Consider the following 26,971-nt stretch of genomic DNA (forward strand, 5'->3'; position numbering starts at 1 on the left):
GGTCAAACATGGGCAGGGAAACATCCTGCTGATTACCACGTACTGCCCTCCCTCAGCTGATGAATCAGTGCTCCTCCATGTTGAACATCACTTGGAGGAAGTATTGAGGGTGGCTAGGGCGCAGAATGTTCTTTGGGTGGGGCCATCACCATCACCAAGAGTGGCTTGGTAGCACCACTACTGACCGAGCTGGCCAAGTCCTAAATGACATAGCGGCTAGACTGGGTCTGCGGCAGGTGGTGAGGGAACCAACAAGGGAAAAACATACTTGACCTCGTCCTCACCAGCCTGCCTGCCGCCGATACATCTGTCCATGACAGTATCGGTAGGAGTCACCACCACACAGTCATTGTGGAGACAAAGTCCTGCCTTCACATTGAGGATACCCTCCATAGTGTTGTTTGGCACTACCACCGTGCTAAATGGGATAGATTTCGAGCAGATCTAGCAGCACAAGACTGGGCATCCATGAGGTGCTGTGGGCCATCAGCGGCAGCAGAATTGTACTCGAACACAATCTGTAACCTCATGGCCCGGCATATCCCCCACTCTATCATTACCATCAAGCCAGGAGATTAACCCTGGTTCAATGAAAAGTGCAGGAAGGCATGCCAGGAGCAGCACCAGGCATACCTAAAAATGAGGTGTCAACCTGGTGAAACTATAAAACGGGACTACTTGCATGCGAAACAGCATAAGCAGCAAGTGATAGACAGGGCTAAGCGATCCCACAACCGACAGATCAGATCTAAGCTCTGTAGTCCTGCCACATCCAGTCATGAATGATTGTGGACAATTAGACAACTCACTAGAGGAAGTGGCTCCACATATATCCCCATCCTCAATGATGGAGGAGTCTAGTACAGCAGTGCAAAGGATAAGGCTGAAGCATTTGCAACAGTCTCCAGCCAGAAGTGCCGAGTGGATGATCCATCTCAGCCTTCTCCGGAGGTCCCCAGCTCAGATGCCAGTCTTCAGCCAATTCGATTCACTCCACATGATGTCAAGAAACGGCTGAAGGCACTGGATACTGCAAAGGCTATGGGCTCTGACAACATTCCAGCAATAGTACTGAAGATTTGTGCTCCAGAACTTGCCACGTCCCGAGCCAAGCTGTTCCAGTGCAGCTACAACACTGGCATCTACCCGGCTATGTGGAAAATTGCCCAGGCATGTCCTGTACACAAAAAGCAGGACAAATCCAACCCAGCCAATTACCGCCTCATTAGTCTACTCTCCATCATCAGTAAAGTAATGGGAAGGGTCATCAACAGTGCTATCAAGCAGCACTTGCTTAGCAATAACCTGCTCACTGATGCCCAGTTTGGGTTCTGCCAGGGCCACTCAGCTCCTGACCTTGTTACGGCCTTGATTCAAAAATGGACAAAAGAGCTGAACTCCTGAGGTGAGGTGAGAGTGACTGCCCTTGACATAAAGGCAGCATTTGACCAAGTGTGACATCAAGGAGCCCTAGCAAAACTGGAGTCAATGGGAATCAGAGGGAAAACTCTCTGCTGGTTGAAGTCATACCTAACAGAAAGGAAGATGGTTTTGGTTGTTGGAGGTCAGTCATCTCAGCTCCAGGACTGCAGGAGTTCCTCAGGGCAGTGTCCTAGGCCCAACGATCTTCAGCTGCTTCATCAATGACCTTCCTTCCATCATAAGGTCAGAAGTGGGGATGTTTGCTGATGATTGCACAGTGTTCAGCACCATTTGTGACTCCTCAGATAAAGAAGCAGTCCATGTCCAAATGCAGCAAGACCTGGAAAATATCCAGGCTTGGGCTGACAAGTGGCAAGTAACATTCGCGCCACACAAGTGTCAGGCAATGACCATCTCCAACAAGAGAGAATCCAACCCCTTGTTGTTCAATAGCATTATGATCACTGAATCGCCCACTATCAACATCCTGGGGGTTACCATTGACCATAAAATGAACTGGACTAGCCATATAAACACTGTGGCTACAAGAGCAGGTCAGAGGCTAGGAATCGTGCAACAAGTAACTTGCCTCCTGAATCCCCAAAGCCTGTCCATCATCTACAAGGCACAAGTCAGGAGTGTGACGGAATACTCTCCACATGCCTGGATGAATGCAGCTCCTACAACACTGAAGAAGCTTGACACCATCCAGGACAAAGCAGTCCACTTGATTGGCACCACATCCACAAACATTCACTCCCTCTACCACCGACGCACAGTAGCAGCAGTGTGTACCATCTACAAGATGCACTGCAGGAATTCATCAAGGCTCCTTAGACAGCACCTTCCAAACCCACAACCACTACCACCTAGAAGGACAAGGGCAGCAGATAGATGGGAACACCACCGCCTGGAAGTTCCCCTCCAAGTCACTCATCATCCTGACTTGGAAATGTATCGTCATTCCTTCGCTGTCACTGGGTCAAAACCCTGGAACTCCCTTCCTAACAGCACTGTGGGTGTACCTACGCCACATGGATTTCAGCAGTTCAAAAAGGCAGCTCACCAGCACCTTCTCAAGGGCAACTAGGGATGAGCAATAAATGCTGGCCCAGCCAGAAAAGCCCACATTCTGTGAATGAATTTTTTTATATCTAATTTCTATACCCCTTTGTTGGAGGGATGGACTCCTCTCAGATATGGTTCCATGAATACCAGTCATCTGCAGGTATCTCACCCAAGTGGCAATTCCTCATATGCAAGCTTACACCTTCATCATTGTTAGGCTGTTTGACCATGAGACCATGATCTATTTTTATCTGGCATCAGCACATTCACTTTTCCAACAGAGGGAGCTCGATAGCAATTGTGATGATGAATCTTGGGTAGTTCACGTTGTCCTGAACAAGTCAACTACATGCCAATTGTAACGCCACTGTTACCCAGCATAGACCAGAAATCAATCTTGGGACCTTGTGGTTTGTATGGCACTGCTAAGGGAGAACTTGCTTATTTACTCAAATGTATTGTAGCTTGTAATGTATATGATCATTATTTACTAGCCTTTAGTCTAATGTGTGTCTATTATATTACTTATTTATTACATGTAAAACGTTTTTAATTGCAACTTATCTCCTGTGGCTTTGTTACACATAAAGTCATGTCTACAACACAATTGCTAACCTGGCCTGTGCCTTTAAGGCCACTGCATTCAATAGGAAAATTCAGATAATTGTAGCCACAAATAAACTGTTAAGGGCATGTAGCAAAGGAAGAAGGATGCAGAAGAATCCAGAATCAATGATAAGCATATGGGGCAAGTGACAGAGGCAAAAGATCATGGTTTTGCTGGATGAAATTGCGGCTTATCCATGACTGGATGTCTGACAATAGAAACAATGGAGGATTGAGAGAGGTGGTGATGTAGTACAGTTACTTATCATTGAACTATTGTGAAAGGTCACCCCATTTCTGTAGGTGATGTTACCAATGGCCAGCATATTGATGAGCAAGAGAGGAGGGGTCAAGAATAAATATTTGGGAGACACCAGAGATGTAATAGTATGGACATTGGGGTGGGGGGGGCGGGCGGGCAGGCAGGAAGGCAATGTTAGAGGCACACTGGCCAGAGGTAAGAGTGAAACCCTGCAAGTTCTGCTTTCACTGGGTACAGTGGGTCTGGGGAAGGGTTTTGGAATTTTGGTGGGTAAAGTCTTGCAGAATTGGAAATTTCTAAAGTCTAGCAGTAACAATGGAGGCACCATCTAACAGTCTAAGGGGACCCAGAAAAAGGGAGCAAACAGGTCATTGGGCCCCAACCTCATAACCACAATCCCATCTGTCGACTTCCTGTCTGATCTTTTTGCATATTGAACACATTTTGTTCCGCTCATGGCTTTCCCTATTGACAACTGATTTCTGTCTGTTTTTATCTTGAAGCAATTAATGCACTATTAATGCGATAAATGGCCTTTATGTTCTTTAATAAATCATTTTCTAGATACTTGAATTATTCCAATTGTTCAAAAGTTTATTATTTTATAAAGCTTTTCAAAAAAGGAAAAGACCCTTGATCCCAGAAATGGTTCAGAAAGAGATTTTTTCTTGAAATCGTGTTTCAAGCTTTTGAAGAAAGGAATCCATTCTTGATGAAAAAGCGTTATTGACTGTTCAAAACTGTTATGATGTGGCAGATGATGTGTGCCAGGCAGACCAAATCCACAAGGGAAACTTGGCCATGCTTTCACAACAGTTTTGTAATTTGTATTTATTGCGAGATGTGTGCACTGAATTTAGAAGTAATGAGTACACTAAGACCTTTATGGATTTTAAAAATTAAATTAAAATATTTATTAACAAAAGAAAAGATTTCAAATACATGCATAAGACTACAATTACTACTATAACAAATCCTAAAATTCCTAATTAACCTGACTTCCAATTACACGCCCCCTTTTAAGGCAACAGTCCAAAATAGATTTTAAATTTAACAAGAACAGGCCAGCAAGTTACCATAGTACCCACTTGATTAGAATTCCAAAAGCTTTCTCTCCAACTCAAGCTTGCCGTGCCCGATAACTAATGCAAAAATGGCTGCAGGTGTGCTGAAGGCTGGTTCACACACTCCTGTTAGATCTTACATGGCTCCCCAACATAGCCTTTCATTCTCCTTTTATATATGTTTCTCTCTCTTTGATATGTAAATTCCATTGTTCCATATGTCTTTGGAACTTTATCTTTTTCCATAATATAAAAATCTTTCATGTTGCCAATATTGTCAGTAACTTTTGAGAAAAATAAACACATTGCTTAGCCTTGCTTATCTGGCTAGTTGTAAACATCCTAACATTCCTTTGAAATTTAAACAACCCCTTCACTTATCTAAAAGATGCAAATTCCCTTCACACCTTACATGCTAAGACCCCATCCATGTTTACTCCTTACCATTTCAAGTACATTTCTACACCTAACTTCTTTTGATAGTTTCAAGCTTGCAGTCTACCTGACTCTAAGGTAATTAAATCACACAGACAGAACCATCTACACTCACACCCATAATCCTACTTTACAATAAACCAGAATAATATTATGAAAATTATTATACTTCGGAACAAAACAAAATTTTAAGAAATCGAGCTTCTGCTAATCACCATTGTTTTTATTAGTTGTCTTATCTAACTGACCACTTCATAATAGAAAGCTATTAATATTTTAAATGAAACCTGCCAAAAATAAGTCAGAGAATTCAATCTTATGTAGAATTACAAAGGATGTACAGCACAGAAACAGGCCAAACGGTCCAGCTGGTCAGTGTTGGTGATTATGTTCCACATGGGTCTCTTCCCATTCTTCTTCATCTAATGCATAACCACAATGCATGTTTACCAAGCCTCTACTTAAATGCATCTATACTATTCACTTCAGTTATTCTACTTGTGGTAGCAAGTTCTACATTCTAACCACTCTTTGGTTAAAAGTTACTTTTTTTTTAACTATCTTACATTTATGGCTCCCAGTTTTGGTCCTCTGAACAAGTGGAAAAAGAAAAATCTTCTCTACATCTACCTTATTAAATCCTTTCATAATAATCAGGTACCCCCTCAGGATTACTTTTCCCAAAGAATAAAGGCCAGCCCATTCAGTCTTTCCTGGTGGGTATAACCTGTCAGTTCCGGTATCATCATTATAAGTCATTTTTGCACCACCTTCTCTACTGCCTGTACATCAGAATTGTGTTGAATACTCCAAGCTTGGTCTAATTAAGGTTCTAATTATGTTTAACGTAACTTCTTTGCTTTTCAAAGCTATCCCTCAAACACTAGCGTTTAGTTTGCTTTTTAAATGAAAGAAACATTTCTTATACATTTATATAATGGCTTTTACGACCTTAGGACATCCCAAAATCCTTTACAGCCAATGAAGTACTTATGAAGTATAGTCACTGTTGTAATGTAGGAAATGCAGCAACCAGTTTGTACATTGCAAATATTAGCCAGAACACCAGTGATAACTACTCTGCTCTTCTTCACAGAAGTACCACAGAATCTCTTGAGTGAAGTAGACAGATCCTTGATTTGCATGGGCCAAGTTTTCCATGGAGTGGCAATCACCACTCCATGTCGGATTGCCACTTCACTCTTTTTTACTTACCTTGGTCCTGAGTTGCATATTTCTTAGCCGGATTTCCAGCTGAGGCCTCCTGAGAAGTGTACAGTGGAGCTGCCCCTGGAGTTCTTCAGTGCAGTGCAGGATAGTAGCACCCTTTTTACAGCATTAGCTGCTGTATTTCAGTAAATATAAATGTCCCAAAATCATTTTGACAAGGTAGAAGAGAGGGTTAAATTGGTGAAGGGGTGGGGTTGGTCAGGAGGCATGGGTTGGGGGGTATGGGCTTAATCAGGGGTTCAGGGGGCTAGTCGGGGAGGGCGGGGGTGTAGTTGAGGGGTCAGGATGGGGGTTACTCGGGGTTGGGGGTCACCGTGAGGGGTAGTTGGAGAGCTGTGGGGGGATTAGTCAGTGGGTGTCAGGGTAGTCGGGGCGGGATATAGTCAGGGATTTTTGGGTGGTGGGGCAGTCAGTTAGGGGCTGGGAGGTTGTGGGTGGGGGGGGGTTAGTCGTTTTGTGGAGTAGTTGGGGGGTGGGGTCTAGTCAGGGGGTGGGAGCTTAGTCAGGCACGGAGGGTCGGTGGGTGGGGATTAGTTGGGGAGGGGAGTGGGGGTTGCTTGGGGGAATGATTTGGGGTTAGTTGGGGGTCCAGATGGAGGCCAGGGCAGGTGGGGGTTAGAACTGGTTTTAATCGTTCTAACTTTTCCTGGTTAACTATTTTGCTAAGAGAGTTGGAACCATCTGAAGTCTCTAACTATAAATCAAAGTTTTGGTGGGATCCAGACGCAGGGTAATTGCCCAACGGATGAAGAAGCTTCCCAGGCAATTCCTGTCCAGTATTTGCATGGGGACTTCTGAGGGGTGCCCCAGTGCATCTTCCACGTCACAACCCTGCTGGGAATGGAAAATCTGGGCCCATATCTCATCCGAAAGGTGTCCAAAACACTTTCCAACAGTGCACTACGAATACTGCACTGGAGTGTCTGCCTAGATTTTCAGGCTCTTGAACGCACCACCTTCTGACTCAGGCGAGGGTGCTACCAAGTGAGCCACAACTGATACCTTGATGGCTTTATTAGCCTATGCTGCTACTACTGTTTTGGGTGTCTGGACCCCTTGCTCCTTTATAGCATTTAGACACTCTAATTTTTTTTTTCTGTGCATTTTTTTCATTTGCCAAAATGCACAAAACTCCCAAATCCTCTCGGAATGAGTGGACATACTCTTATATTTTTCAATTTCTCCATGTACACTTTTTGCAGACATGGAAAACTGCACAAGTTCAGATTGCATAAATGTGGTTAGAAACTCTGTGTAATTTTTCTAAGGGTAGAAATCTCCAATTGAAGCCCTGGCTTTTGAGCTGGACTAAGATCTTGAAGTACAAACTTTAAGGAAAGCATTAAAAGATAGTTCATAACATTTGTGAAAGATTCAATTTTGTAATTTTTAAAATTTTATTTAAAACCTTATTTTGGACATTATAAATTTCAGTTACCAAGGATAAAAATAGTGGTCAGTTTTTTAAGAGCATTTTAAATGATTAATCAGCATAACTGTTTGCATTGGTAATTCCTCTTATAACACAAGAATTAATGTTTACACAGAACTGTGTCCAAAATTGTAATAACCAAAAGTAAGGCTTGTGTACAAGTGCATGTATACAAATGCATGTATTTGCACAATTATGTGATACCTCTGTCAGTCACACTTGAGACATCACACTTACTGTATGACACAGGGATAACAGTTGGCAAAGGTTAATTATACGTAAATTCTTTGTATTCATCTTCTGTTCTAACTCAAGTTTAAATTTCTTCAGCTTGATTTGCAAATGTATTAATTGTAATTTAAATTTATTAAAATAATTCTAAGCAGCTCATGGATTGAGGTGAACCAATCAAATTATTATGCGGTCTCCTCTACATTGGAGAGACCAAACGCAAACTGGGCGACCGTTTTGCGGAACACCTGCGGTCTGTCTGCAAGAAAGACCCAAACCTCCCTGTCGCTTGCCATTTTAACACTCCACCCTGTTCTCTTGCCCACATGTCTGTCCTTGGCTTGCTGCATTGTTCCAGTGAAGCCCAACGCAAACTGGAGGAACAGCACCTCATCTTCCGACTAGGCACTTTACAGCCCTCTGGGCTGAATATTGAATTCAACAACTTTAGATCTTAAACTCCCCCTCCCCCCATCCCCACCCCGTTTCTTCCCCCCCCCCCCGCCTTTTTTTTTTCAATAATTTATATAGATTCTTCTTTCCCCACCTATTTCCATTATTTTTAAATCTAAACTAAAACCTTTAGTCTTTCCACCCCACCCCCACTAGAGCTGTACTTTGAATATCCTGTCTTCCATTCTTAATTAGCACTTTTCTCAGACAAATACCACCACCTTCAACACCTCTTTGACCCTTTTGTCTGTGACATCTTTTGATTATCTGCTCATCTCCACAATCACCACACCCTCAATGTCTCTCTCTCCCCCCACCGCCCCCCCGCCCCCCCCACCCACCTTAAACCAATTTATATTTCTCCCTTCTTCTAACTATGCTTCAGTTCTGCCGAAGGGCCATGAAGGCTCGAAACGTTAACTGATTTCTTCTCCGCCGATGCTGCCAGACCTGCTGAGTTTTTCCAGGTAATTCTGTTTTTGTTTTGGATTTCCAGCATCCGCAGTAGCTTTTAGCTTTTTGTTTTTAAATTATTTTGAAAATTTTTTCTCATCCTATTTTCCCCAGTTTCCCAAATATAGGCTAAAAATAAGGTTTTATACATGAACAGTTGCATCAAATGAAGAAAATGTTCATTATCTATTTCATATTAACTTGTTTTTCTGTTTCTGGGTGTAAACTATGAATTTCAGGATTTAACCTGAAGTACATAATTTTTTTAGGCACATTTTGGAAGGTTTTTGATGTCCAAAATCAAATCGACATTAATGGCAAACTTGCTCTTAAGTTCTGCCCCTGTTGTTGTCAAGTCAAAAAATGTGGTCATGTGTGAGACAAGTTTTTTTTGTATGAAAGCTTGATTAACAACGGCAGCAACAAAATGGTTTATTATTTACTTTGGGATTCGGAAAAATAATCTTTTGTGATATAACAAAGGAATCTTTTTTGTAAGTATCAAAGTGAAGCACAAATCCTTTGAGATTTTTTGATGGGTCAAATACTGTATAAAGAAAGGTTTCTGAAGACAATTTCGGCCTGAAATTCCAGATGGTAAGAGAATGGAACCTGCCCACCCACTGCTAGTGAACAGGAACCTCCACAGAAGTGGAGGAGCTTTACTGCGGCAGTTTACCGTAACACCAACGGAGCTCATGAACTTGCTGGATTTTTTTTTAATGAGTGTTTGACCTCTTCTAGTCTAGGTAACCATTGTATTGCAAGACCAGACTCTCAAATTTTGAATATTTCTATTTTCCCTGCCCCTCCACATAACTGGCTGTATATGCATCCAGAATTGCTAAGTGGGTAACTGTTAAATGAGTAATTAGAATCTGGATTGCACTGCCTGAGAGTGTGGTCAAGGTGCTTTCAATCATGGCTTTCAAAAGAGAATTGGATCATTATCTGGAGAGAGAAAATTGTAGAGCTGCAGGGAAAAGGAAGGGAAGTGACACTAGGTGAATTGTTCTTGCAGAGAGCCGTCACAGACACGATGGATGGAATGGCCTCCTTCTGTGCTATAACGATTCTATTATTTTATTCTGTCCATGATTCTGTAATTTATTACTATGTAGTTCTCTTCTGAATCGGTTTATAGTTTATTTCTGTGTTGCAGGTTCCAGAGAGTAATATTTTGGGACAGTTGGGCCAAGGGTACAAATATGCCATTGGAATGCTAAATGAAGGCAGGATAGGGATTGCTGCACAGGTTTGTGGAACTATACATCTCAAGAATTTTTGCAACTATGTAAACTTCTATCAGGCACCTGATGTCACTGAAGGAGAGCATCCCTAGAGTGGTTCAGGGACGGCAACTTTGGACCACAATGGGAGCTGAGCTGTGAGTACTTGCTAGTTGCTCTATTGCATAAGATTTTAAAAATATGCTTGAGCTAAATATTTATGTTATGTTAAAGAATTGAGTAACTGAGACAACTGGGGTCGTTCCAGGATCAATCCTAGTCTGTGCTTTGTTACATGACCTCGGTTGGAGTGTCAGTTGGCCTAACCACCCTGGAAAATTGGTCGGCACTCCTAATGTAGAACCCAGACTTTGTAAGTGTTCTTTTTTTGAAGTATAAACTAAATTTTGCTTTAACTTTCAGGGGATAATTTGTTCCAAATTTTGTTTTCTACAGATGCTTGGATTGGCACAGGGATGTTTTGATAACACTATTCCTTACTTGAAGCAGCGAGTTCAGTTTGGGAAAAGGATTTATGATTTCCAGGTACATATGTCAAAGCTGCTTTCCTATCATCCTGGGATTTATTTACCTTCAGCTTCCCTTCCTCACTCCTCTTTTTGAAAGCAATTCCTAACTTTTCTGCCTTCATCAAGAAGGATGTCTTGAGTCAGGATATTGAACACTACTCTAGCAAAATAGAAAGTTGATTTGCGCAAGGGCCACAATTAAGCCAATGTCAGCTTCCTATGATCATCATCTTTGTAGACTTTCTGAAATATATATACAATTTAGTATTGAAGATGGCCAATTTTGTGCTGTGAATTGCACTCGCTAATAATTGTGTTGGACAACACATTATATATCTACATCTGTAGGCACCAGTTTACCTTATAAGTTCTATAAGACCAGACCGAGGTCAGATGCCAGAAGGTGGTTCATTTCCCACGGTATGTAGGATCTTGGAACATACTGCTATCTTGTGCACTGGTTGTTGACTCTCTAATTCCTTTAAGCACAATTTGGACCTGTTTCTGGCTTGGGCAGAGCTCACCTCTTGCAAAAGGTAGTGCATAAATTTTAGGGCCAGAGTGATCTCCTGGACTTGTTTTGAATGTATAGGTAGATCTGAGAGGAATTTCTCACTTTATTTCCCAAATTGGTCTGCGTTTTTTATTCCACCAGGCTTTGATAGTGGTAGAGACTGAATATATTGTGACACACCTGGTATCACAATTGTGTGGGACAGAGTGTTTGGGCCAAGAAAGAAGGAAATAGAAAGAGAAGGGGAAGGGACACAAGCTGTAGCATTGTGATCAGCAAGAGCCATTACTCCTATCAGTCATTGCTCATATCATTTCCTATGTGGTGAACTTGTGATCTCAGCTGGAAGGAGGCATTGATGTAGGCGATCCATTTTCCTACACAGGCAGAAAGTCATAAGAAGGTATCTCCTGATGAGAACAGTGTTGCACAGGGTTTCGAGATAGAATGCTAGCCTTTGTTCTCGCCTGAATATGGTTTGTTGTACTAGAAGACAATGGAAAATAAAACAGAAAAAAAAGCATGTTGCAAATGATGAACATTTCACATTTAGCAGAGATAATTTAAAATCTATTGTGTAAACATAAATCCTACTTCAGGAGTCATTTCATATATGGCCTTTTCCCCCAGTAGAAAAATAACTCTCTGGACTGTGTAAGAGCCTTGGGTATTGAATCAAAGGAACGGAATGCTAATTCACTGACCCACTCAGTCTTTTTGTATATTATCCTGTTCATGCTGTTGTTGTAATAGGTAAAAGTTGGTTAATAACTACTTCTATTAAATCTTATCACTATACCCAATATCCAAGACAGTGACTCCAAACAGTAATTCAGTATTACTATTTTATAAACTGCAATTTTTAATTACAAGGGTCTGAACTTCCTTGGAGTGGCTATCAGCATCGGATTGCCACGCCATGCCCAATTACTTATGTCAAAGTTTTTTCGATGCTATCTCACCCAACCTTCCAACTCAGGCCAGGTAAGATCCAGGCAGTGCAGCGCTTCTTCGAGGCCCAACGTCAGGGTCCAGGCAGGAGAGTGGAAGGGAAGGAAGCCACACCCTCTTTTTACGACACTAGCTGCGGGGGGTGTGGGGGGGTTGGAGATCGCAGGTAGGGCCTACAGGGGTGTGGGCATCAGGCCTCATTGGCGGGGTGGGGTGGAGGACAGATTGGGGGGTGGGCCTGTGGGGATAAGGTGTCAGACCCGTGCAGGTGGGGGGAATCCCATTGGGGGGGGGGGGTTCTAGTGGGAGACAATCCCGCGGTGGGGGAAGGGTAGTGGGAGACTCCGGGGGTGTCGGAGGGTGTGGGGGAGTCCAGTGGGTGGAGTGGTCAGGAGGTGGGGAAGACCCTGGGGGGGCTCGGGAGAGTCCCGTGGGGGTCAGTCTGAGTCTGTACAATAGTTACCCAGAAGTTAGAAGTGGTTTTAATTCTACTTTTTTCTGGGTAACTATTGGTGGAATCTAGTCGGAACCATCGAAAAGTTGTGATTTAAATCGCATTTTCGGATGGTTCTATTATGACGTGACAGATGATGTGTGCCAGGCAGATCAAATCCACGAGAGAAGCTTGATCGCACTATCATAACGGTTTTGCAATTTGTATTTATTTCGAGGCGCATGCACAGAATTCAGAAGCAATAAGTCCACCAAGACTTTAATTTCGTTTTTAAAAAATCTCAAAATATTTACTAACATAAGATTTCAAGTACATAATAGGACTACAAATTACTACTATAATAACTCCTAAAATTCCGAATTAACCTGACTCTCAGTTACACCCCCTTTAAGGCAACATTCCAAACATAGATTTTAGATTTTAAACAGATCCAGCAAATTAACACAATACCCTGTACAGTGGAATTCCAAATGATGTTTTCCCAGCTTCAGTAGACAGCAGACTTCTGCACAAAAATTGGAGGCTTCATTGAGGCTATTTCACACACTTCTGACACATGGCCTCAGTCCCCTTTATATATGTTTCTCTCTTTTTAAATATGTACATTTTGTTGTCTCATATGTCTTTGAAACTGTGTCTTCCTCACAGTAGCAACATGAAAGATTATATTATTGTCAATAACCTTTGTGAAAATTAAGCACATTCTCATTGCTCAGAAGGCTATTTGTAAGCGGATTGAAATTCCTTTGAAATCCGAATCTCTCTTCATCTATCTAAAAATTCAAATTCCCTTCACACCTTACATGCTAAACCAATATCCATGCCTACCTATTAGCATATCAAGCACCTAACTTCTTTTGATGAGTCAAAGCCTGCAGCCTACTTGACTCCAAATATAATTACATCACACGTAGACAGACCTAACTATATTTACCCCTATAAACCTAATTTACAATAAACCAGAAAAACGTTATGAAAATTATTATACCTTCATGACAGGTTCCCAGTGCAGGGCATTTACCCAGGGGAAATTTACAATTCTGGGCAATCGCTGTGTAAACCTTACCTGTGAACTTCCGAAGGGAATACTCCAGCTCATCTTTGGAGTATTCCCCCAATCCAAAGTTGGGGTGTTCGGAAGTTAAGGCCCCAACTGTGCTTGGGCTACCAGAATAATAATACTTGATCAACTGACCAAAGGAAAACCAAGAAGAGAGAATTATTCATCCTCCTTTTTAAAACTTAAAGTGCTATTCGACCAGGAATGCATTACAGATTTGTTGCTTAATTCTTCAGCAAATTATGATGATAATTGTCCTGGGTTTGTGATAAAAATAACAGTGAGGCTAACATTATTAGAAGAATACGCTAAACAGCAACTTACATGCACAGCTAAATATGAAAATCAGGAAGATGCTGTCAGAGTTACCCTGCTCCACCAAGTGCACAATACCAATACTGCAACAAGAGATGCAGCATTCAAATAAATGGAAGGAGGTGAAGTTGGGTTACTTGCATAGTAAATGTTCACTAAACATGGCAGAAAAAATTGAGATTTGATCATTTTAAATGTAAGGGAACTTTTAACAATGTGCTAAATCATAAGCACTGTCAAACAACCTCTCTGGTACTGAAGATTAAATTTTACAAGTGTAGATTCTCATTTCTTCAAATTTAAATTAAAATTGAAAATTTTACTTTGGCCGGAATTTTGCACTCCCGTTGGCAGTGGGCTTGTTTGGCGGCGTGAGCAGACAATATGGCGAGAAGGCCAAAAATCAGTTTTACGCCGTTGTGAAACCAGTTTGTGATCATCCGCTCCACCAGTCAATGGCGGGCTGCATTTCCTGCCATCCAACGTCAAGAACTTAGTCTTAATGCATTTGCATCTCATCATCATGCCTGCACAATGAAATCATTCCCCCCATGTCAAATTTACCTCTCACATCAGCGTAACTTCGGAATGGCGTGATTTACGATTGCCTTTAAAAGGCATGTAGCTGGCGAGCTGACCATCGATGGGAACTCGGAGGTGAATGCACACAGCCTTGCGCAGCACTTGTGAGGATCGCCCGTCGGATATCAAGGAAGAGGCGCCTCACATTCAGTGGGGCGCAGGCTGGTTACTTTTTCCCAGCTGGCTTTGTGTGGTGCTGGGGCAAGAGCTCCAGTGTGGGTGGGGGCCAGGGTTGGGGGGGCAAGGCAGTGCAAATTGATGGAAGGACACAAGCAAATGTTGGGGGCATGGAATGTGAGGGTAGGGGGGGAAGCTTGTATAAAGTGAGCATTCTTCCCCAGCTGAGACCGTTCAGCAGCACCTCCATTGACATGCTTAGAGTCAGGCCTCTGAAGCATTTCTGCACACTCGAGCAACACAAAAGTATGAAAGTGCCACCAAATGCTCCAGAACTATTCATCCCTCGGGGGGAGACTGCAAATTAATCTGCATTTTAAGGGACTGCAGAACAATTAGACAACTGGGCAAGTTGTAGAACCCCCTTGCGAATGGTGGCCATGGAGTAGTCACTGGTGGAGGTGCTCAGAGACCCTTACAATGTCGTGATTCAGGCTTGGACCAGTATCCCTCATGGTTCAAGCTAACAGCACAGCCTTGCAGTGTGGGTTAGGAGAATGCCTGAGATAAGAGCACAGCATGCAGTCAAGTGGCTGAAGCTGCTGCCAATCAGTCAAGTGGAGTGGGGCGGAGGTGGTGAGGTTTTGGACAGCTATGAAGCACACTAGCCATCCAAGTGGAGGCCAGCACTCTCCGACAAATGTGAAGGGGCCTTGAGATGCAGCTGGAGGTGGAGACTTAACCAAGAGAGGTTCTTAGATGACTTATGCTAAGCCACGCGCCTCTCTCTTTGATCCTGCAGGCGGAGAACATCCGGTTCATGAAGCCTGGTGAACTAGCGGTATGCCTCATGGCTTACAGGGAGCAGCAAAGAAGGAGAAGAGTGAGACGGAGGCACCTACCTCACCAAAGGGATGTGCAATACCCTCAAGATGAAGGTGCAACAGGGCCTCCTGCGCACGCAGCTGAAGATCCACAGCGAACTGTCCCTCGTAGATGCCTCGCTAGACTTAGTGTCTATAGACGGTGCTCATCATTCCTGCAGATGACCGAAAACCAATGTCGCCGAAGATTGCAATTGTCTAGGAAACTGGTTGGTCACATTTGCCACCTGCTGCAGGACTTGACGCCAAGGAGACTTGGGGGCATCCACTGCCAGCTGCCGTGAAAGTGACTGCGGCACTCAGTTTTTACACCAGCGGCTCCTTCCAGGGCTGCAGAGGTGACGTGTGTGGGATCTTGCAAGCCTGCACTCACAAGTGCATCCAGGTGGTCATGGACGCCAACTTCACGAAAGCACATAATTTCGTGCATTTCAACCGTGATCAGGAAAGCCAGGAAGCAAGACCACTGGGATTGCACAGATCTCAGGTTTCCCACAGGTGGAGGGTGCCATCTGCTGCACTTATGTGGCACTTAGATTTCTGTGGCAACAAGCAGTCCAGTATGTGAATCGCAAGAGCTTCAGCTGGTCTGCAACCAAAACAAATGCATCCTGCAGGTCTGCGGACAATTTCCAGGGAACATCCACGACTCCTCAGCAGGTCCCAGATCCTTGACATCTTCCAGGGTCCACAGAGGCAGCAGGGTTTGCTCCTTGGGGACAAGGGCTACCGACAGGGACGTGCTGATGGCAGCCTCAGACTGCATGAGAGAGATGGTATAACGAGTCTTATGCCACAACCCGAACTTTGGTGGAGCAAACGATCAGCATATTTAAAATGTGGTTCCAGTGCCTAGGCAGGTCTGGTGGACCACTGCAGTGCAGTACATTCCTCCAGAGGCTACACAACCTGGCGCTGCAATGGGGGGAGTACCTAGCTGAGGAGGAGATGAGAGAGCTACACGTCTCCTCTGATGCTGAAGGGGATGATGATGATGAGGTCCTCAAGGTGAGGATGCCGGCGATGAGGCCATCACACTGGCTAGATAAGGCAGGCACGCTCAGGAGACCCTAATAGCCTCAAGATTCATGAAGAATTATGACAAGATGCAGTGAGGACAGTCCTGACATCCTCACCTTGCATCTGTGAACGCTTGACTCCTGCATGGCTGATGGCAGCAACAATACCCTCGGTGCTCAGTCTCATGTCATGGAGATGCAGTAGAGGCCCTAATAGCCGCAAGATTCCAGGAGGATGATGATGACGACATGCAGTGAGGACATTCCATAGATCTTCACATTGATTCTGTGAATGTCCGACTCCTGTCTGGCTGAGGACAGCTTGCTTGCGCTCTGTGATCAGGGTCATATCATGGAGATGCAGCTGTGAAAATTTATGTGCACCTGATCCTTTGTCAGCATTCAGCACCTGTCCCCTTCAGGACCACACTGTCACCAGACACAGATACTGAAGAGATGGGGCCAGCCCCAGCTCAAAGGTGCTGAGAGCTCACAGAGAGAATGACGGAACTCTGTGACACCTGCCCACAACATTCTGGCAACAATGACAAGCACCATCGAGGTGCAGGCATCATTAATGTGTCCAGTGAGTGTGAAGCTGGACAATCACTTTGCTCTGAAGGGTACACACTGCTCAGGGAAGAGGCCCTGGACCTTGCCTTTATCTTGTCCGGAGACCAAAGCTTCACATCTGACTGACACGAACTCTGATCATCATAAAGAGGCATAGGCAAGGAAACATTCTTGGGAGTTTATTTACAATAGTGAACATCATGTACAAGTAATTAACGCCTGTGCCCACACAGTGCAACTGCTGTGGCTCAGTTCATAGCACCCTCGCCTTTGAATCAGAAGGTTGTGGGTTCATGTCCCACTCCCGGAAAACCAAGAACTGTGAATGTACTCGAAAGAGTTACATGCGATCTGTTGATAACTCGAAAGAGTTACATCTTCTTAACCTTCCTATCACCCTGCCACTATGTCTTGGTGCTCCCTCGACATCCACAGTGGAGGTGGAAACAGCCTGCTGACTGCCACTGTCTGTAATGACCTTGGTGGGCATCCTCCGGAGGGTCGCGACCTGGAGGGCCCCAGCCTGCTTTGGGTACCCTGCTATGGGCAGCTGCACCTTCCTTGGCCTGTGGAACTAGAGATGAATGGGTCACAGGAAGAGGGGATTTTGGATCGGCCAGACATTCCCAAAGTCACCTGGGTGGATGGCCTCAGGGTGTCGAGCTGCTGGTTCTCCCAATGGATGCCCAACAGCCCCGGCTGAATCCTTGACGAGAAGGGGAAGCTGGAGTGAGATCAAGCTGCCCCACATCCCTCTCTCATTGACACTGTTGGAGGCCAGCTATGGCATCAATGCAGGACCAATGTCCTGGACTAAGGTCTCCATAGTGGCTGCCCTCTTGCCAGTGTTGACTTCGGTGCGTGGGCATGACGGCACAAAAACCTCGGACTTAAGGTGGACAGACTCTTCCATCGTCTCTTGCAATCTGAAGAGTGCACCAGACATTGCTTCCTGATTTTTCCCATGATTGTCTTTGCAGCTCCAACAACTGAGTAAGGACCAAGTCCAGAGCCTCAGAGGTGTGTGTCACTGCACTGGTGGAGGATATGGGTGAGCACCGTCATGCATTTTCAACAGTGCTGCCCTCAGGGTCCTCATCCGAGGTGCTTTCGGTGCTGGAATCGGAGTCAAGGCTGACTGCAGACGATGTGGCAGATGTGTTTAGGAGAGAAAGTGGAGATTATTAGTGCTTGGCAGCCACGTTGCACAACAGTGGATTCAGAGTTGTATTGACAGAGGGATGATCTGGTGCAGGATCCTCACGTGGATGCTTGCCTCCGACCTCTCTGTCGCCGCAGGAATGGTCCATACCCTCTCTGGCCAGCTCTAATGCACAACTCTCAAACAGAGTGTGGACCTTGATGTCCGGAGCTCCATCCCTGGTCTAGGACCTCTCCCATTGATTGTGAGTGATCTTGTCTTAGAAACTAGGAGGAGTAGGCCATTCGGCCCTTCGAGCCTGCTCCACCATTTATTATGATCATGGCTGATCATCCAACTCAATAGCCTGCTCCCACTTTCTCCCCATACCCTTTCGCCCCAAGAGCTATATCTAACTCCTTCTTAAAAACATACACTGTTTTGGTCTCAACTACACTCTGTGGTAACGAATTCCACAGGCTCACCACTCTCTGGGTGAAGAAATTTCTCCTCATCTCAGTCCTAAATGGTCTACCCCATATCCTCAGACTGTGACCCATGGTTCTGGATTCCCCCACCATTGGGAACATCCTTCTTGCATCTACCCTGTCTAGTCCTGTTAGAATTTTATAGGTTTCTATGAGATCCCCCCTCATTCTTCTGAACTCCACCGAATATAATCCTAAACGACTCAATCTCTCCTCATATGTCAGTCCCGCCATCCCAGGAATCAGTCGGGTAAATCTTCGCTGCATTCCCTCTTTAGCAAGTACATCCTTCCTCAGATAAGGAGACCAAAACTGCACAGAATATTCCAGGTGTGGTCTCACCAAAGCCCTGTATAATTGCAGCAAGACATCCCTGTTCCTGTACTCGAATCCTCTGGCTATGAAGGCCAACATACCATTTGCCTTCTTTACCGCCTGCTGCACCTGCATGCTTACCTTCAGCGACTGGTGTACAAGGACACCCAGGTCTCGTTGCACATTCCCCTCTCTCAATTTATAGCCATTCAGATAATAATCTGCCTTCCTGTTTTTGCTACCAAAATGGATAACCTCACATTTATCCACATTATACTGCATCTGCTATGCATTTGCCCACTCACTCAGCTTGTCCAAATCACACTGAAGCATCTCTGCATCCTCCTCACAACTCACCCTCCCACCCAGCTTTGTGTCATCTGCAAATTTGGAGATATTACATTTAATTCCCTCATCTAAATCATTAATATATATTGTGAAGAACTGGTGTCCCAGCATCAATCCCTGCGGTACCCCACTAGTCACTGCCTGCCATTTGGAAAAAGACCCGTTTATTCCTACTCTTTGTTTCCTGTCTGCCAACCAGTTTTCTATCCATCTCAATACAGTCTTGCATATGAAGTCCTGCATAAGTCAAATGAAGAGTGTGAGCAAGGTGCATGCCAGGCCAAATGAGAAGGATGCCAGACATGCATGTGTGCTGAGTGGAGCCATGGACAGGATGAGGTGGTGATCTCCAGAGGAAATGAGGCCAGATGGAGGTGTGACTGGTGATGTCCCTTGAGCTGGCAGTGAGTGAGAAGCCAGTGAACGTGTTGGGCTTGTGAGTGGGTGAGTTGAGAGTGATGAGATGGTTGACTTACCCTGCCTGCACGGATGGGATCATTCATCCTTCTGCACTGGATGGCCGACCTCTTGTGTGCAGCATTGGCACTGACCACTGCCTCCCAAGCCAGAGTGGTGAGACTGATGGCCCTCTGCAGTCAGAGCGAGGGTAGAGGATCGCGGCCGGCCTCCACGGTGTCCAGAAGGCATTCCAGGAATGTGTCACTGAATGGGGAGCTGCACTCTTCTTGGCTTTTGGGGCTATGTCTTCACTGGAAGAGCCCTGGGTTGCAAGCATTGAGAACGAAGTGTACGACTGCAATTTAAACATACCGGCCAGAGTGAGGAAGCGGTGAGGTAACAGCGTGGTGGGCAAATCGGAGGCTGCACTTCAGCGAGGTGGCGTGTTTCCCGTGACTGTATAATTTATGAGGCAGGAAGGGGACCATATGGTGCGAAAACCCGCCATGTGTCGGCAGGTAAAACGTCGTTTTTCACACCCACTACTGCACTTAGTGCAATTCTGGAATGATTCCGTCCTTTGTCTTTTATCTCCCTCTCTCTCCCTTTAAAGAGGGACTTGGCATTGAATTAACTATTCTAATTTACACTTCCTGGTTTAAACTGCAAGTGTCAGCAAGGATTCTTGAAATTGATTGCCTGAGGAGTTTACACAGTTGCTTGCCCTGCATGCAAAGGTCCCAGACTTCGACTAAGGGCAGTGCACTGTTTTGGATTTCTAATCTGAGCAAGTTCCATAGCAAAAGCCTGTAGAAAATCTGTGGGGTGTGTAAGTGTAAGAGGAATGACTAGCACTGTTTATTCACAATTAACCACAAAATCTGAACAATTCATTTTTTAAAAGGATACATCTTGCAATAGGTACTGAATGCAATCTTATTAATGAGGACAGATTAGAATGGTGGAAGTTACTTTGATTTTCAATATTTTTGTAAAGATAATTACCTCTAATCTTAAAACAGTGTTGAGTAATGCATGGCTATGGTATTGCAAATATCAATAGAGATCTGTTGCTTAGCACATTTTTTTTAAAATTCCAATCTCATTGTACAGGGTATGCAACACCAGATTTCTCAGATTGCGACCCAGTTAGAAGCTGCACGACTGCTTACTTACAATGCTGCTCGACTCAAAGAAGCAGGGAAACCCTTTATTAAGGAAGCCTCTATGGCAAAATATTACACTTCTGAGGTAAGAAACTGAATACAGAACAGGGTGAATTGAGGAACAGCACTCGTTAGGCAAGATTTAACTATTTTAATACATTTAACACCATTTCCTTCAATGGTTCTAAATATGGGAAGCAAAGGCAACACTATGATGAACCATTGTAGCTTATCCGAAGCTTCTACCTTCAGTCTTAAGTGATTCTAAAAAGAGACTGGATATTTCCCTTTAGGCAAAGATGGGCAGAGGGGAATAAAAATCACCAGGTGCATCATATTTCACAACTACTCTGCAGTGGTTAATTTAAAGTTCAGCAGCAGTAGAGGGACTGACACTGGGTGCTTGCTCAACTTAATGAAAGAAAGCAGAACACGTGAAACAAATTATGCTGGATGCATGAGTGAAGAGTTGCATATACTATATGTATGATCTGAATTTTTCTAAGAGTGATGAGACCTACTTCCCTATTTATATCTATTTCTTATAGATAGCAGCCTTGACTTCTGCCAAATGTATTGAGTGGATGGGAGGAGTTGGTTTCACCAAAGATTATCCTATAGAAAAATACTATCGCGATTGTAAAATAGGTAAAAAAAAACTTTCATGTTTATTATTTGCAAGAATGCACAGGTAATGTATATTCAAGACTTGAGATTGAATGTTGATCTTCAAAGTGGTAAAAGAATTTGAGTTCTCTTGCCAACAATTGCATAAAATTTCATAAATGGAGTAGTATTTTGCATTTTCTTTTTAAAGGGTGGCATGGCGAGGAGGAAAGGGGCAGTAGATGAAACCTATTCGGTAAATCCATGACTTGAAAGTGATAGTTCACCTTTAGTAAAAAGTTACCTTGTAATTGATTGATTACAGCAGTTAGAATATCTGTAATTATGTTACTTTTTGAGATTGATGTCATCCCTCTAGCTTCAATTCAATCATCAAGCAGTTGTCTTGTCAGTACAAGGCTCCATTAAGTTGCAATAACCCAAAGCAACCACCAAAAATAGGTTTTCTGGTGATCTAGTCTGTGCTTTTGAATTTACCTTTATGAACTGTAACCTTGTTTATTGTGTTTTTCCAGGTTCAATATATGAAGGAACCTCAAACATCCAGTTGAATACAATTGCAAAATTGATAGATCAAGGATTCTAATGTTACTGTATATCAACAGCCCCATTGATAGTTTAATAGAATACAGATGCAGTACAGTTTACTGTATATCAACAAGGACGCACAATCCAGCTTCAGAAAATTATTTCCCCTCCTGCATAGAATGTTTTCCATTCATACAACAAGACTTCACAAGTAAAAACAAATACCATTTTGGTCAAGTTATTTTAACATCAATTTCCTAAGCTCCTCTTTGAATAGTTGTGCATTGAATTTTGACATTGTCCCTGCATGAATGGAGATAAAGTTAATAAATCATTGCCTTTACTAAATATCTCCATTATATATGTTTTAAATGATTTATGGTTGTATCTGTGCATACAAAGACAGCAATTAGCAATAAAATTAAAAGAACTAACTTTTTAGTAGTTCGCTTTAACTGTTCTCAAGTCGTCACTTTTGCAAGTTATTGGTTATTGTCATTCCTTTGGCAAATTGAAAGTGACTGTAAGTAATCTCCACTTTGTGGTTTTCTATTTGTGTATAAAATCTGTTAATGCTTTTCATGGTACAGTGATACAATAAATATATTTTTGGGCTTAAATAAGTGTTTCCTATGGCAAATAGATCAGTAACCAGTGCTCATAGATTTTAAATAATTGGCAAAAGAACTGAAAGAGAAATTAGAATTTTTTCTGCAGGCACAGTTGCTGAAGGTCTGGAATGCACTACCAGGAAGGATGGTGAAATCAGATTTCAAACAAACTTTCAAAAGGTAATTGAACTTTTACTAGAAGAGAACTAATTTGCATGGTTATGGAGGAGAAAGCTAGGATATGGGACAAAATTTTACAGCTTTTCAAAGAGCCAGCATGGGCACGATGGGCTAAATGGTTGCCTTCTGGGTCTATGATTTTAACTAAGTAAAACAATGTATTAGTGTACTGCATCTCTCTGGTGGTTAAAAAGGTGGTGCATACTAATTACGATATTAAGCCATACAGGCCATGAAGTTTTAAGTTCAATCCTTGATTGGTGCTGAATTAGTTGGCCTCAGCCATGAAGTTAATGGGCTGCTGTTCTTAGCCTCAGCTCCCCTGAGCTAGGAAAGCTAGCTGTTCAGTGATTCTGGCTGAAAAGTACCCAACCTCAACAATCGAACAGACTGCCAACACTTCCTATTTATTCTCCCATCAAGAATGGACAATTAGGAATGTCCTAGAGAGCCTCTAGGACACAAGTATAAAATTAATACACCTTGAGCAATGTTAATGATTACCAATTTTTGCGCATCCTCCATTTCAACCCCATTTAACTTGAGGGATCTCACTTTTTCCTTGATAACCTTTTTGCTGCTATAACACTGGGAAAATATTATTGTTTCTAAAACTATATACATTTCTAGTTCCCTCTTTTCCCTTCTGACCTTTTTTTTTACATATCTGGGTTATTCCTGTGTTATTCAATTTCCCTTGCCTTTTATCTTACAGGCTTTGGGAGTTTACTTATTAATTTCACTAGACAAATATCCATGTATCATTTAGGGTTTTGTTACTTTTTATCTTTATTTCACCTGCCTTTGGTGTGTACTTGCATGCTTAGTGCTATGTATTTCAAGTATTCCATGTATCTTCAGCGGAGTTTCTTCATTACACCTCCCCAGCTGATTTTTTAAGCACTTACTATATTGCCTTGAAGTTAGCTCCTTTAAAGTAGTTATACCTGAACATTGGTTTGTGGTTTTGTTTATTACAGATTGTCAAATTGCCTATGGTGCCACTTCCTCCATTACCATTGTCAGACCTGAATCACTTGCCCTTAACAGTTCAAGATGGAAATAAGCTCTCCTGGCATCCCCAATGCAATGAGTAAGAAAGCAGCCGTGCATCACATTCTAAATCACTTGAGCCAGGATTTTCCATGCGTCGGGTGGGCTCAGTGGGAGCGGTCACAGAGCCAACCACCGCCCGCGATCAGCTCCACAACGCGATTTCACAGGGGCGGGCCAATTAAGGCCCGCCCAGCATGGATCATGAGCGGTAGCGCTGAGCGCCACCTGTGCAGGCGGGGGGAGGAGGGAGAATTGGGTCCAGCATGCGTGTGAAAGAGCTCTTTGGTCTCCCCGAGGCACATGAGATGGGACACGTTTTTATTTTTCAAAAAAAGTTTTTATTTAATTTGTAAAAACTTTAGGAAACCTCATCCTGCTTGTGGATGAGGTTTCCTAAAAAACAAAGGCTGCTTGGCCTTTTCGCCTGCCCACCAACCATAAGGTTGGACGGCTAGCATAAAATTCTGGTTAGTTACCTAGTTAGTGGCCTTAATAGGCCTATCAATTATCAGCGGGTAAGCAGCTGACTTCGGCTCATCGAACGAAATATCGCGCGACTTCGCAATGGTGTCAAGGCGCATGCCCGCGCGCTGAATGGAAAATTCTGCCCTTGGTCATTTCCAGTCTACTTTTTTAATGGTTAAAGCCTCCATTAGAATGATCCTTGTGTTCACACATTTCTTCCCACAACTTCATCACAATCTGTTTGTGTTTTAGCTCTCTGGTCTAAAGCATATCTTTGCTCCCTCCACATTACATTCTTCCAGCTAGACTTTCTAATTGGAAAATATATCAGGCCAAATCCTCCGAGAGTTGGATTGCCAGTCTGCGCCTATTTACTTAACTTGCACTGGAGCACCATGTTTCCCACCTGGACTTCTGAACCAGGCCTCCTCAGAAATGCGGAGCGTACCTGCTCTGGGAGTCATTCCTTTATAGTGTTGGATCATTGAAGCCAAACCACATCCCCTTTTACAGCACTAGCTGCATATTCTGATGTTTAAATGTCCCAAAACCTCTTTGGGGGAGATGGCGTTGTGGTAATGTCACTAGACTAGTAATCCAGAGGCTTCAAATCCCACCACGGCAGCTGGTGGAATTTATATTCAATTAATAAAATCTGGAATATAAAGCTAATCTCAGCAACAGTGACCATGAAACAGGGCCCTCAACCGTGTCCGGCCCATATCCCGCGCATCCTCCCTCACGCCTTCTCCTCCTTCCCAGAAACATGATAGGGTCCCCCTTGTCCTCACTTATCACCCCACCAGCCTCCGCATTCAAAGGATCATCCTCCGCCATTTCAGCCAACTCCAGCATGATGCCACCACCAAACACATCTTCCCTTCACCCCCCCTGACGGCATTCCGTAGGGATCGTTCCCTCCGGGACACCCTGGTCCACTCCTCCATCACCCCCTACTCCTCAACCCCCACTTATGGCACCTCCCCATGCCCACGCAGAAGATGCAACACCTGCCCCTTCACTTCCTCTCTCCTCACCGTCCAAGAGCCCAAACACTCCTTTCAAGTGAAGCAGCATTTCACTTGCATTTCCCTTAACTTAGTCTACTGCATTCGTTGCTCCCAATGCGGTCTCCTCTACATTGGAGAGACCAAACGCAAACTGGGCGACCGTTTTGCGGAACACCTGCGGTCTGTCCGCAAGAAAGACCCAAACCTCCCTGTCGCTTGCCATTTTAACACTCCACCCTGTTCTCTTGCCCACATGTCTGTCCTTGGCTTGCTGCATTGTTCCAGTGAAGCCCAACGCAAACTGGAGGAACAGCACCTCATCTTCCGACTAGGCACTTTACAGCCTTCTGGGCTGAATATTGAATTCAACAACTTTAGATCTTAAACTCCCCCTCCCCCCATCCCCATCCCGTTTCTTCCCCCCGACCCCCCCTTTTTTTTTCAATAATTTATATAGATTCTTCTTTCCCCACCTATTTCCATTATTTTTAAATCTAAACTAAAACCTTGTTAGTCTTTCCACCCCACCCCCACTAGAGCTGTACTTTGAATATCCTGTCTTCCATTCTTAATTAGCACTTTTCTCAGACAAATGTCACCACCTTCGACACCTCTTTGACCCTTTTGTCTGTGACATCTTTTGATTATCTGCTCATCTCCACAATCACCACACCCTCAATGTGTCTCTCCGCGCCTCCGCGCCCCCCCCCCCCCCCCCCCCAACCTTAAACCAATTTATATTTCTCCCTTCTTCTAACTATGCTTCAGCTCTGCCGAAGGGCCATGAAGGCTCGAAACGTTGACTGATTTCTTCTCCGCCGATGCTGCCAGACCTGCTGAGTTTTTCCAGGTAATTCTGTTTTTGTTTTGGATTTCCAGCATCCGCAGTAGCTTTTAGCTTTTTGTTTTTATCCTTATGAAACTATCATTGATTGTTGTTAAAAAAAAAACTACCAATCTGGCTCACTAATGTCCTTTAGGGAAGGAAAGCCATTCTTGCCTAGTCTGGCCTACGTGTGACTCCAGATCCACAGCAATGTGGTTTACTCTTAACTACCCTCTGAAATGGCCCTTTCAAGCTACACAGTTCAAGGGTAATTAAGGATGGGCAACAAATGCTGGCCTTGCCACAAGAATTTAATAAATAACCTTTGAGAAGCTATGAAGAGAAGGTAAATGTGTAAGGTTAGTGGGTGAGAGGGTAGGCTGGATGGGTGGGGTTAGTCAGGTTGTTGGGGTAGTCAGGGGAAGTCCAGTGGTAAGTCAGAGGGTCAGTAATATAGTTACCCATGAGTTAAAACTGGTTTTAATCCTCCTAACATTTCCTGGGCAACTATTCCGGTAAGTAAGTCGGAACCATCCAAGGCCAACGACTCTACTCAAGAGTTTTGGAAGGCTCCAGTTGCACAGTAATTGCCCAGCGGAAGTCAGACTCCCCAGGCAATTCCCAAATAGTCAGTGCATGGGGACCTCCGAGGGGTTGCCCAGCTCATCTTGGTGAGATACCACTGGGTACGACTATTCAGAGATCAGAGGTTCTGGGGCACCATGTATCAATGGTTATACTTCCTTTGCCTCCAAAGGGCTGCTAATGTTTAGAGCTATTCCACTTGCTTTCCTCTTTAGTCTGTCATTCTTGAATATTCTCTTATAACCTTGTGGAGGTAATGGCGTAGTGGTATTGTCACTGGACTAGTAATCCAGAGACCCAGGGTAATGCTCTGGGTTTGAATCCTGCCATAGCAGATGGTGG

The 26,971-nt window shown here is 43.9% G+C and overlaps 1 protein-coding gene across 3 annotated transcripts in view; it reads left to right on the plus strand.

Annotated features, from left to right (window-relative positions):
• acadsb (acyl-CoA dehydrogenase short/branched chain) overlaps positions 1-22,519 on the plus strand; it is an 80,646-nt gene extending 58,127 nt beyond the window's left edge. Inside the window, exons 7-11 of one of the 3 annotated variants that reach the window (XM_078564808.1) lie at positions 9,819-9,911; positions 10,342-10,431; positions 20,689-20,826; positions 21,290-21,389; positions 21,884-22,519. In XM_078564808.1, the coding sequence (XP_078420934.1) occupies positions 9,819-9,911; positions 10,342-10,431; positions 20,689-20,826; positions 21,290-21,389; positions 21,884-21,954 (492 nt within the window). In that variant the 3' untranslated portion in view covers positions 21,955-22,519. The remainder of the gene's footprint in view (positions 1-9,818; positions 9,912-10,341; positions 10,432-20,688; positions 20,827-21,289; positions 21,390-21,883) is intronic. The other 2 variants (XM_078564810.1, XM_078564809.1) reach the window with 2 other exon arrangements.
• Positions 22,520-26,971: the final 4,452 nt, after the last annotated feature.

The sequence above is a fragment of the Cetorhinus maximus genome, chromosome 20 (genome assembly GCF_964194155.1).
Source record: "Cetorhinus maximus chromosome 20, sCetMax3.hap1.1, whole genome shotgun sequence".
Classification (NCBI taxonomy): Eukaryota; Metazoa; Chordata; class Chondrichthyes; order Lamniformes; family Cetorhinidae; genus Cetorhinus; species Cetorhinus maximus.